Here is a 13,752-nt window from a genome sequence, read left to right as displayed (position 1 = left end):
TTTTGTTCATTTGTGTATGAGGTATCTCAATATGTCATCAGATTTCATTTAACCCGCCACGTGCCGGCTATTTTTAGCCCTATGGGTCACCCCAGTGCTGGCCATTTTTCGACCTTTTCTTTTTTGGCTGAAATGATAGATTTTGATGTGGAAACAACAAATTTTGCCATTAAAATGCTCACTGAGGCTTGGAAATGTTTTTTTTTTTTAGTCCGGCATACTCATGTACAGGTATAACCACTCTCTCACGCTCACCACGTACGTGAGACAAAGCCATTTTCTATGTAAGGTATATTCAGTTATTTATGCTGGGAAGGTATAGCAATGCTCAGTACACTTTTCTGATTACTTATTACTTCAGCATCTATCACAATTTGCGTCTTTCTCACTGTGAATGCATTACCTTACACCTACTTGAAGATAGGTACAACCTGACTTCGTTATATACAGTCTTGGCACTTACAAGAAGGTATTTACAACTTGACTTCACTATATAGTCCTTACACTTACAAGATAATAATTGCAACTTACACTTACATGAAAATATTTACAAAATGCCTTCACTATGTACAGCACTGGGTGAGGCACACAGGCAGAGTGAGGCAGAGCGAGTGTGAAGGGGGGAGCGAGTGAGTGTATGGCCTTGACAGCCTGGGGGATGGTAGAGGAGCAGTTACCTTACGTGCCTGCCAATTTTTACCCACGAATCTTGAAAAATGCAGTCACAGTGAATGTTTTTATATTAGACCATTTTAAAACTGCACTGGCACTGGTCGCGGAGTTATGTCAGACCGTTTTAAAACAGCACTGGCACACAGCAGGTTAAACGTGACAGATAAATGGGCAGAGGGTCATTCATACTGTATTGATCTATCTCCATTCTTCACTCTTTCATTACCAATTTATTTGCTTATTTAACTTCACTGCTCTGCTTTTTTCACACACTCATATACTGTATCAAGATATGTTCTTTGTGTCATTTAATGCCTCATTGCACTCTCAACCTGAGACACTGATACTCTTTTCACCACCCTTTTTATATCGACTCTATTTCTATGACAACACCATTTAAGCACTTTAAACTACAAATTTTTATATTCCATGGCTCATTTTCCTCTCAGAACAATTGAAACAATGAAATTCTAACCATTTATTCAACTGACAAATTTGTTGCAGATCATCAGAGTCATTCAAAGTCTAATTCTCATTTAATGAAAAAAAAGGGGGGGGGGTTGCTGACTGTGATAATGAAACAATCTGATACATGACAGAATTCATTATCATTATCATCATCATCATCCTGACCTTTCTTCAACTTAAGGATGGGGTGAAGTAGAGTACAAAAAACAAGGAAAAAGAAAGCATAAAAGAGGGAGGACTATCAACAGAATGCCTAGTGAAATGGAACAGACACTTATTCACACACCATTCATACCCCTGGAATTCAGGTTCACCTCACAGTCTTTACAATCTGCATGTTTTGTTTTGCTTATTTTTCTTTAAAGATATTACCTGTCAAAAAGCCAAAAAAGAATGAAAGCATCAAATGAATAGAGCAAATAAGCACACAAAGCTATGGCACTTTTTGGGATAGGTTAGACTCGTTATACAGTACTGACCTTAGAGTTGATGGGGGCAGTTCATCAGGCAGGGATAGGGAAATTATTGGCCCCTCCTTCACTGCACATGCTTTATATACATCACACACCCGCACTAAGGACTTCACCTTTCCTTCCTCATTTCCTGAAGGAAGAGTAAACACCAATAATCCACATTTAGTTTTTAACAGATAAAAATCAATGATTCTCTTAGGAAAGAGTAAGACTTAACAATATAAAATACATTCACAAAAAAGTTGTTAATAGGCTCAGGAACAAAGTTCACATACTGTACTTCTTTTTTTATTACTAAATTGGCAGGATATGCGGGAAAAAATCATCAATAAAACAAAAAAGCTTAGAACAGCATTTATCTCTCTTATATTGGTTCTTATTACCCTGAAGTATTGCACTTATGGAATATAACATTTGATGCATGAAAAATGAGGTTGTTGTTTTGGCCTCAGGAACACCTGAATGTGAACCTGGTGTACTGAAGGCTGAAACTTTTCTACTGCAGTTCACCATCCTCCTTTCAGGAGACAGGAAGGGACCTGAAGGACCCTGGTGTTGTACCGCCTGCATCCTTCACACCATCACATTTCTTTCCGCTTTCACTTCTACATTTCCGCAACTCTTTCTAGAATAACTTCCCGTTTTCAGTGTAGCTCACATTCATTTTTCTTCCTAGATCATCATTTACCTCCTTCTTCCATAATGCATAAAAGCATATAAATATTATTGTGTCTGAAAGACTGACTAAGAGGGCATATGTAGGTGAAGTGGAGGGAGGGAGAGGGAGGGAGAGACCGAGGATGAGGTGGAGGGATTGAGTTGCGAAGTATATGAGGGAGAGGGGAGAGAGTCGGGGGGGAGGGCAGTCAAATGGTGGGTGACAGAGCGACTTGGAGGCGTTTTGTCTGAGGCCACCCTTTGTGGGATTAGGGCATTGGGCTATAGATAGATAGATAGTCTTTCATTAATGTTGTATCTTCTCTTTAGTATCCCTTACCAAGTGGAAGAGTTAGATTAACCACAGGTTCTTCTTCAAAATATGGTCCACTCCAAACAACTGGTCCTCCTCCTGTGTCATATCCAAAATAATAATACAAGGGGAGATCTGTGGGTAAATCTGTCCAACCAGGTGCACTAAACATAAAGTTGGTAACAAGAGCTTCCCCACTGGTTGGTTTGACCTGAAAAAGGGAATGCAGATTAGCATCATGTACCATGTTAAATTATACTTTGGAATGACTGTAATATATTCCCCAGAACATCATCATAAACATCAAATGATATTCTACGTTATCACCAAATGTACAGGATAACTGAGTCACAACAAAAATGAATGAATGTGAAAAATCCTACATTCTATAATGATTCCTGCTGAAAAAGGCAAACTTGTATAGACTTATAAACATGACTGAAAAGGTATGAATGTCCCTGACTGGAACAAGCTCAGAGTGATGAGGCAAGTACTGTATATCTATCCACGCAAGTGCTTGGTGTGGGTTCGGTGGTATGTGTGGGGAGATTTATACAGCATTAAGCTTTTCCATAAGAAGGAATTAAAAATGAAAGAAACATACAGAGCTCTTGAGTACTGTATATTATTCTATAAGTAAAATTATGTATTATACAGCAGAGGATGAGGGACAGGCAGAAGATGAGATGGCAAATTCTTGGGATGAAATAATACAATAAAATATGTTATTACTGGGTCACAAACTATGAGGAAATTTCTTTGTAAAGACCATCCACAGTGATCTATTGGAACTGAGCATGTACTGACTAGAGATAGCTTACATTAGAAATCACTTAACAAGTATTCATCTTATCAACAGCTTAAAATAAAAATAACTGGAAAGTTCTGCACCATATTTTATGACTACATAAGAATATGTTTTGTATATCAATGATATCAAAGACTTCTATGGAGAAAGAGGAGAGAAAATTCCCATAATATGCTCTGTCTATTGTGAGAGGCAACTAAATGGCACAGTAATAGGGGCTAGAACTCCATCCTAACAAATGTGTTGCAAATCATGGCCTGCAGCAGAGACAACTTAAGCATGCAGCCTACATGGTTATCATTCAGATAAGCATGGGACCATAACAACAATAACAATAAGTAGTCTCATATTCTATATTGAACTAGATGTGAGAAACTTTATCATGGATTTCATAACCAGAAATTTCCAGTCACCTATGATTAATGTTCCAAAATAAGAAAGTGCTCATACCTCTTAAAGTACATGGAAAATGAAGATGATAATGATTAATTTCTTTAACTCACTCTATATGTGAGTATGTACTGTGCAGTACCTACTACGTTGAAGACGCACCTGGACAACACCGTCTGCAGGAAGTGAGTTGGTTCTGAGGATGATATCACTATGGCAGGTAACACCTCTAGGCATCTTCACCCCAATACGGAATTTGTAGGCCACCCCACCAACTAGACCAGGGAAGCCACCTTTTCCTGGTCTAGGTAAGACTAGATCATATTCTCGTTGCTCTGGTGGCACCTGGCAAGAATATCTTGGATTTAGTGAAATATACCTCAGTTATATCATACCAATAAACAGTAATGGGAAAAAATCAAGGGGTATAATAAAGAAGACCTCCCTATTTACAGTGGTACTGTACGTGGATATTGGCCCTGACAATTTTCTGCATATATCTGAGTTAAAACTTTATGGGAAATACAGGAAAGCAAGACTGGTCCACTAGTTTTTATTTTTTCACTGACCCATTCCCATCCCCACTAGAACTATTGTTAAGCACCCTACCAATATAATCTGACACAGATATAATTACTGAAAATGGTAAATATAAATATTGTAAACTGCGAAGCTGGAAGACATAAAGACACATACAGAAAACGATTGAGTCAACCCTGACTTCTGGACCTGCACTTCTCTTAGCATTTAAAAAAAAAAAAAAAAAAAAAAAAAAAAAAAAAAAGTTTCACATGAATTTCTGATGCCTAACTACTGTACTCATTAACGGTACTTTCCAAAAATATACTAAAAATAATGTTATGGTTGATACCAATAAATGTAATAACCAAACTAACACAGAGGTTTGAAAATTCTCCACTAACCTTCAGAACTGTCACTCTACCAGAGGCCAAGCGAGATATGTCAACATTCGCAAACCCGGTCTCCTCCACAGCCGTCCAGTAAACTTCTAGATCAGAAACATTCCTTGGCCCAGTGATGAAAGTTGGAACTTGTATCTATTAAAAAAATAAATAAATAAAAGTTATCTCGTACTGTCTTCCAGAATCATACTGTTCATCATAATTCTATCCCCATTTCCCAGGACACTGAAGAGTAAGAAAATTCACCATCATCATACAATAATTCACTCTCACATGGTTTGGGATGACCTGGAAAAACCCTTTGTGACATCAGCAACATTATCATTATTATCATAATTTATCTGGAGAAATGACTCTAAGAAGAAATGAACCCCTAGGCACATGTCCCCCCTTCCCCTCCTAAACTACAAGAAATACAGTACCGTTCAAATCTACTTATAAGACAGGTGCTGGCTACTTAGGTTCCTACATTGCTTCATCAATACACAGACAACTGGAGTCAGAAACATGAAAACGAACAAAAATAAGTAGCTAAGAGACATTATCAACAGAGTTTGCAATGATATACTGGTACTGTACAGGTTTACATATATCTGGTAACAATACAGTATTGTACAGCCACTTATGTTATCCTTTTCTCAGTTCAGGGCACTTCCAACTAAATTTACTTCTACAGGTCTAGACGATAGCTGGCTATGATCAAAACGACACAGGAAGGTATGGTAGATGAGGAAGCAAAAGAAATGAAAGACAGAAATGGTTATTGTTGTTGTTGATCAACCTTGATCTGTTTGGCCACGCAGGCTCATCCACTGTAGGTAAGCTATCACCCCTGCAAGGTCATGTGTGTACTAAACTGATGTTCCCTTATGGTTGACAGCACCTCACAAGAGCAAGGCATTGGGAAAAGTATGAAGGTTTGGTTCCTGGATGGACACTACATTTACATCTCTTCACCCAGTTAATATGCGCACCACAGCAGACTCCACATCATCCTATTACCTGGTTATATGGTTATCAACCAGCACTGTCAATGGTTTCCTGGGCTACAAGAAACAATTAAGATTGTCACTCAGTGTAGGAGCACCTGAAACGGAAAGAGGAGTAAAAACACATGACAGGAAGGAAAGGGAGAGGTAGGAAGAGAGAAGAGCAGATACAGAATGAGAAAAAGGAAGAAAGAAGTAGGCAGCACTACATCAAGTGAGTGGATGATGGTCACCAATATATAAAAATATACTCAATGAGGTTTACACTCCATTTCTAGCTATGCAGCTGGTGGAATGGTTTCTCCCATAAGAGTTATGAAGCACACACATAAAAAAAAAAAAAAAAAAGGTGGATGGTTTACAGGCAAGATGGAAGTGAGAGCTTTTATATGAGTACAGACAAGTGTGGCTCACTAGGCGCTGTACCATTGGTTCCATAAATTACATGTCTTCCTGTTTCTAGTACTGGACCCTTCCTACCACATGTATTAGCAGCCAAGTGGGTTAGAATAATGATATTGATGATGATGATGATATACAGTGTGTGTGTATATATATATATATATATATATATATATATATATATATATATATATATATACCATAATAGTTCTAACAATAATAATCTGCCAGACATTTGCTTACAGTGTTCAGCCTAAAACTCTGGCTTAAATAAAATAAAAAATGTCCAGAGCCAACCAATCTGATACAGCAGTAAACATTACATAACAGTTATTTTAACTACGTCATACCTTACAGCATGCCCAATTACTGGAGTGCTAATATATTTGACATTTTCACATACCAGCAACAAGCATAAATTCCTGCAAAACTATCAGCAAAATAAAGTTACTAAAGAAAACCTCGAATTTCTTTGTGCAAAAGAATTTACTATACCCTTTTCAGTGGATTAACAAAATCAGCAGGAGGCTGTGTTTCAAGTACTGCACACCTGCCTGCCACTATTTCAACCTCCACATCCTTCTCAGCAGCCACCCTGTTCTTCCTCACTTCTACAGTAAATACATATCTGGGGAAAAAAAAAAAAAAAAAGTTAGCTTCAAAGCATTACTACTATCACATTACAGTACAGGTACAAAAAGTATACTGTATGCCAACTTACAACAATGTCACATTAAATTACTACATGCAAAATAACCATAAATGAAAATATAACCTTCAAATTAATGTACTCTGACCCTGCTTAATACAAAAGACTTCCAAAAATACAAATTGCAACATGATGGTGAAGATTCATTAGACTCTTTAATAAGTTAGCTGTTCAAACCAGGTCAAGAAAGCATTAGTCTGAAGCAGACACTAACCTGCCAGAAGGCAGCAAGGCAGCAGGGACTTCTAGGGTTGGGGAAGTAATCTGATCATAAGACAAAACTTCTTCCAGCAACTGTCCATTAACGTAGCATAGTTCCTCCTCAGTTTGACACGACCACCTAAGAAAGCATATGCACACACACATAAACCTTCCTGCGGTACATAACACAACCTGTTTTCAGTTACTGCCCCATGACCTCTTCTGCTGCTGGAGATTTGTCTCAGCTAAATATATCTGTCCAAGTATGACCAAGGTGAAAAATCAATGACATCAGTACATGTATTCAAACTGTTTACTAAATTTGGTGTAATTTTATAATCCTCCTATTCCCGCACTTGGAATGTAAGAATGAAAAGGTAAGGGAGGGGCCAGGTACCATGAGACACTTGGCTATGGTGCTGATCTCCATTGCTTAGGCCTCTGAGCCTGCAGTTGGTTATTCATCCACTATTCTGGAATAGAAGTCACTTCTCATCCAGGTTACCTCAATCACCTCCCCTACTGTAGGTAATAACAAATTTTACCTACCATACTATACCACAGTGGAAGGATGGACACTTGAGTTGACTGACTTCAGCTGCCAGCACCAAGATTTAAATCCTAGCACTAAAGGAGCTATTAGCTTTGTAGTTAGTAATTCTTATCATCTGCCTATGAATATGATTAGTGCTAGATGTTCTAATAATTGTCATTAAAATGTGAGATCTGTCCCAGACAACTGGTTGAACAGTGTGCTTGTCAGAATTAATAAAGGAGTGGTGCTCTCTGTCACAGTAACTACTGTATATGGGTTTGAAACTGTTAGATCTGATAATGAAAATTATGGAGGGAGTTCTGATGTGGAGAATAAGGGTAGAGTGAATAATAATGAGATTTCAATCTGGTTTCATGCCTAGCATAGGAACTGCCATTCTCCATCTGGTTTCATGCTTAGTATAGGAAGTGCTAATGCAATATTAATCATCTGGTAACCAGGTAAGTTACTGGATAAAAAGAGAGAAATTTACTTTCTGATGAACTGGAGACAGCTTTACTTTGCTGAAACTGACAAGTACAGTTAATTACTCATCCCATACATTCATGTAGGCCTCTGGTAAACTCTATAATGGTCTTCCCTTGTTCTTCCCTCCCACTCACTATGACCAGTCTTGCACTATGTGGCAAGACATCTCAATCCATCCATCCATCCATCATAAGACATCTCAAAATTAAGATATACTTTTTCATTTGGTTGATGACCTGACTTTGGAAGGTGTATATGATGTGCATTCATAAAGAGTAATGACTAAGAAAAATTCCCAAACAGCAGGGCTATTCAAATACTCTAGAAGTAGGGCTGAATTATGAAATTCAGACTGACAAAAGGGCCATACATTATTTACCTGTATTTTTTCTCTCTGTCTAAACACTTATACACAGAAAGAAATGAGAAATTCATATATTATTTGCACATACATTTTCTGATGAATACATAAAAAAAGAAGAAAAGTGCAAAACTTTCTGAGGTGGAGGGATGGAGTTGAGAGGTATATGAGGGAGGGGGGGGGGTGAGTTGTGGGGAGGGTAGTCAAATGGTGGGTGACAGAGCGACTTGGAGGCATTTTGTCTGCGGCCACCCTTTGCGGGATTAGGGTGTCGGGCTATAGATAGATAGATAGATAGATTCTTTATTTTCATTCTCCTGAGTCAGTCAAAGGCCCAAACAAAAATGACTCAAGGGCCAGATTTGGTCTGCAGGCCGCCAGTTGAATAGCCCTGCCATACAGGTAGGCCCATGATGGGGAACCAGGATTCTGGAGCTTGAATGATTTGTGAATGACTATGTGGCCCATTTCACTGGGAATACTGGTGATTGTTTTCTAACTTTCACCCTTTCTCTCTCCTTATTACTGGATCTTGCCTCACCACGCCCTTAAATGAGAAAGTAAAAACAATAATGATGATGATTACTATACTGTATTAACTACCAACTGCCTTGTGGATAAGCTTCTGTGGATTCTTTTTGGCCTCTGAGGTGAAGTCATGATTTCCATAGCATAGTAAATGAGTGAATGGCTATCTGACTCATTTAACAGGGACCTCCACAGATAATTCTCTTACTTTATGCCCATTCCTATTTCGAGATCCTATTCATATCATTTTTTAGGGGGGAAATTTGATAATGACCATGATGATGATGATGATGATGATGAAACTGAAATTATCTCCAGTATGAATAACAAACATGGATACGTTGTCAATAAATTGGTTGGACAATACGACTGAAATTTTTCAATCCTTACAATGAACTTTTGACTGTTCCATTGAGATGTAAACATGAACTGCAATATTTCATGGCTAGAGATCCTATGACAACATAAATCAAATAATCACATGGCTAGCTGATATGCCTGTGTCTCTAAGTACCTCATATGTTGAATGAAAGATATGCAGTAAGAAAAAGGAGCAGTTCATAAATGTGGCTGAAGGAAGAGAGAGAGAGAGAGACAGAATGACAGTGAAGCATATAAATTGAAAATAAATGCCAATAACATTTTTACACCTGACACCATAATATCCCATGTTCTTATACATTTTTACCATGATGTTATGTATTCTTTACATTGATTCAGCATTTATTTTTTTCAGTTGAACGCCTACACTTGAGACTCATGTGTTGCCAATGAATTCCTATATACAGTATTTTGTGATATTTACCCACATTACAAAAAGGAAATAGCGTAGGTAGATTAAAAGTTATATCATAAGGGTTCCTAACACAAGGCTGACCGCTTACTGAGGGAAGTGGAGAGACGCCTGCTCTCTCCTGTTTATGCTCTGTGTGACAACACCGCATCCTCCAGCCTGGAACTTTTTCTTCTCGAAGCCCCATTATCAGTAAATCGACTTCTAATATATTAAAAGGTATTTTGATTGCATCAGACCTATGTTAATAATGTTTTGAAAGTGAAATCTTTCATAAAAGTTGTGAAATATTAGAAGAAGTACAAAGAAGCTGTGTGAGGAGCAGTGCAAAACAGCTATCAGCAGCCTGCCACCTTTGGATAAAACCAGACAGTCATGTACTTCACGTCATAAACTCACCTGTACATAAGTGAGCCTTCTTGGTTATCCAAATCAACAGAGCTTGAAGCATCTATCTTTATTGGAGAGACAGAGCCTATCTTCAAGGAGTCAGCTGATGTGACAACTCTTATGCCTTGACTTAGTGTTCTCACTTCCAAATGGCCCTGTGGAGAAAAATAAAATGTCAATGACATCATCACCACCACCCTAGCTGTACTTCCCACTCATATGTGGGTTGGAAGAGATCCCCAAATAGAAATAGGAAAGTACAGAAGTAGGAAAAATATTAAGCATCCTGCTAAAATGTTCCACAAACCCATTCCCTAATCATCTAGCCTTCAAATTTCTCAGGTACATATCATGAACATACTGATTCACTCCCCAACATGTGCTTCATAATGTCTTTGGGAAAGAAGCCATTCCGTTAAATGCAAAGTTAAAATGGGATGTAACCTTTTTCATGTGCAATTGCATTTTTAAAAAGCTGGACAACCTGAGGTGGAGGGTATGGAGCCTGCACCACTCTTACTGGATTGCAAGTCACTGACTCGGCAAACCCCAGCATGCAGACTAGCGCCAGTGTAATTCAGAGCTAAAAATGGTTTTATGCAGCTTTACCCCAATACAAAGAAAAAATATAACCATGTTCCTCTTAGAGAATGGGTCTCATTGTTTCTAATGAAAACAAAATGATAAAGTGACTGAGGCGCAACTTTTCATTCCTTTGATTCACTGATTTGTTGAACTTTAACAACTTCTAATTATGGTAATGATGACACTGACAGATGAAGAGATAGACTGAGAAAGACATGGGTGAGGTATCAAATATGGTTTTAAATATTTCAGCCCTGAACTACAGCATACTTACGACTCCTATGACAGAAGGATCTTGAGCTGCCATTACCACAACACTCAGCCTGTAGACCTCACCACCACGCAATGCATAAGGTGGCAGCTTCATTCTCTGTCCTCTTTGACGCAATGCTGCAACATTTCCCACTCCAGCCACATTCCATATGTACTGAAAGACAAGGTATCTTGCACAGCCTAAACAAAATCAGTTTTCATCTGCAGTTTACTGAACTTTACCACTTTCTTTACCAACTGGCCCACCAAATGTAAACAACCCACTTCACTGCCATACCAAGTTGATCTTGCCCCTTGTTCTGGTGCCGGACATCGTTTCCATGATGAGTTGAAGTCTCACACTGTTTTCACATATTACATACAAAGGTGTTTAGATGTAATTAAAGAGTGTATAAGAGAGTGTGATGATAATCAACCAAACACCATCTTACTATAAAGTGTGGCATGGGAACGTATGAGCGACCAGACTTGCAAAGCCCAGCATTTTCTATCATAAACAAAGAGGGTGAGGGAAGGTGATAGAGAAATATGAATTGTATATATGTTAAGTCTTGGGGGAACACATATACCCCATTGGTATACTTTAATGTAATCAATACTACTTTACTGAGGTGTATAATGTGCAAGGTAAAGTTGTGATACTTCTATTCATGTATAAATCCCAGTTGTCTGTGGAGTTTGGCACCTCTATATTATGCTGACCCAAGGGCCACTCCCAGCAGGGAAGCCGGCTAGCTATAGCAGAATGCACTTATCATTCAAACAAAAAGGATGTATTACTCCGAGCTCTCTCTGTCTCGCAGTTATATCTTTCCGTGGCCAATAAAGAGAGATAAATCTGCTCAGTTTTCTGTCACCTGCACACGCTACCTACCTACCATTCCTTCAACAGGATCTACACCGATTCCCACCATCTCCTGTGTGTGAGAGAGACATTGGTGGAGAGTGTCAGCCGGAAGTGACTTTGACCAGGCAGAGTATTATATCTCGGTAACCTGCTTGGAACAGTGCAGTCACGCCTCAGCTGATACATAAACTGGTGATCAGCCGTGGGGTTCCAATAAGCTGATACATATTACTGACCAGTGGTGGAATTCCTAATAGCCGATACAACCCTCATCACTGACCAATGGGACATATGATGCAATTACATGAGCAAAATGTCTTGCACCCTCTTTATAAATGCACAGATGATTGACTGTTCATCTATGCCAGTGGCAAATCTAAGAGATTCCACAAATTAGCAAAAGAATTTTTCAAAAATAAAATGACTGGTGAATGGAAAACTACATCACTGGAGTGCAGCATGAAACTGGTCACATTATATACTAATATTTTAGTGCATTTCACCATATGAACATGACAAATTACAACATCATACAGTGTTGTTGCCACAAAGGGCTAGTAAGCCATCATGTGGGACACCTACATATGCAAACAAAGTATCACTGATTCTTATATGTTACCATTATTTTCACATCATATGTTTATATGACAGCCCTGAATATGGTACATATGCCATGTTTCTAGATGTAAAAAGGGAAATATTTACTCCTGATGGAAACAGGCACACTTCGATACTGTATTCCAGCAATTATGAGATTACTGGCGACACAGTGAGTAATCTTGTAGCTAATGTGAAAAGTATGGCAAATTAAAAAGGCAAAAGACTTACCTCAAGTTTAAGATTCTCTTCTTCAGAATCAAAGCAGGTACTTGCAACAGCAATGTAAGGGTAGCTGACATCTACTCTTACATCAGTTGGCCCATCAATGCTGACCTGGATTAGCTCACTTGTAGGCAGGGTGGTAACACTCAAGCTCTGGGGCTCACTGCTCTCACCATTATTGTTTTCCAGGTGAACCACTATCAAGTACTCAATCCCTGGAAGAAACTAAGCAAAACAATTATGATAAAAATGTTACACCAGGGAGAGTAATATACTGTACAGTACAGTCTTTACATACTTACAGGAAATACTGTATAACAGACTCCTAGTGTCTGCAGAACTGTGGCCTGTCATACTGGCCATCCTACCAAATGCCTTCCTGGAGTCCACAAAGACTACAGATTTTTATCTTCTTAGCCTGGAATTTCCATAAATGGCTGCCAAAAAATTGTATCAAATGTACCGGGTATCCTCATGCTCCTCACTCTCACCTAATCCACCACACTTTCACAACACACACAATCCTCTAATATACTGTCAACAAAAGGTCCCTGAAAGCACTCAGCCGAAGTTAATGGTTTCCAATGGTTCACTCAGTTCACATCCATATGAACCTGAGGTTACTATTACAATTACTACTACTACTACTATTACTACAGCACAGCATTTGCATCCCTACTTCACATCAGGGCAAGCTGCGTATATGCTTCTCGGTAATTATCATTTTTTCTTTACATAATCACCCATTCTTTCTCTACAACTTTCTTTATATAGTCTAACACTTTCAGACTGCTACAGTTAATAATAATTATGATAGTACAAACAAGAAAGAATGAGAATAAAGTCTTTTGTTTCTCTAAAGCACAAATTTTCCAAAGGAAACTTTACAGTTACATGATTTATGACATTATTCATATAAAATACAAACTTCAGCTGCAAACAAGGTAACAATTAAACCCTATAATCATCCATCATAACACTTCTCTCAAACATCTGCAAATGCTATGGCGAATGGTAAGTGAGCACTACATCTTCATCCAGATGGTGAGCAGCAGGCCTGGGAACACTCTTTATGGAATGAGGCCAAAACAAAATGCTGCAAATAATATCAATACAGTTTCGTA

General features: G+C 38.4%; 1 protein-coding gene across 2 annotated transcripts in view; it reads right to left on the bottom strand.

Moving 5' to 3' along the window:
• LOC145393517 (uncharacterized) overlaps positions 1 to 13,752 on the bottom strand; it is a 136,532-nt gene that overhangs the window by 33,520 nt on the left and 89,260 nt on the right. For both annotated transcript variants that reach the window (XM_080267666.1, XM_080267667.1), the window contains exons 35-43: positions 12,635 to 12,853; positions 10,961 to 11,113; positions 10,111 to 10,256; positions 7,019 to 7,144; positions 6,591 to 6,723; positions 4,705 to 4,839; positions 3,944 to 4,126; positions 2,611 to 2,794; positions 1,620 to 1,743 (exon numbers count right to left, since the gene is read on the bottom strand). In XM_080267666.1, coding sequence (XP_080123792.1) covers positions 1,620 to 1,743; positions 2,611 to 2,794; positions 3,944 to 4,126; positions 4,705 to 4,839; positions 6,591 to 6,723; positions 7,019 to 7,144; positions 10,111 to 10,256; positions 10,961 to 11,113; positions 12,635 to 12,853 — 1,403 coding nt within the window. The remainder of the gene's footprint in view (positions 1 to 1,619; positions 1,744 to 2,610; positions 2,795 to 3,943; positions 4,127 to 4,704; positions 4,840 to 6,590; positions 6,724 to 7,018; positions 7,145 to 10,110; positions 10,257 to 10,960; positions 11,114 to 12,634; positions 12,854 to 13,752) is intronic.

This window comes from Coenobita brevimanus, chromosome 24 (assembly GCF_032717465.1).
Source record: "Coenobita brevimanus isolate Jiangsu-jjx chromosome 24, ASM3271746v2, whole genome shotgun sequence".
NCBI lineage: Eukaryota > Metazoa > Arthropoda > Malacostraca > Decapoda > Coenobitidae > Coenobita > Coenobita brevimanus.
This window is presented reverse-complemented; position numbering and strand designations above follow the sequence as displayed.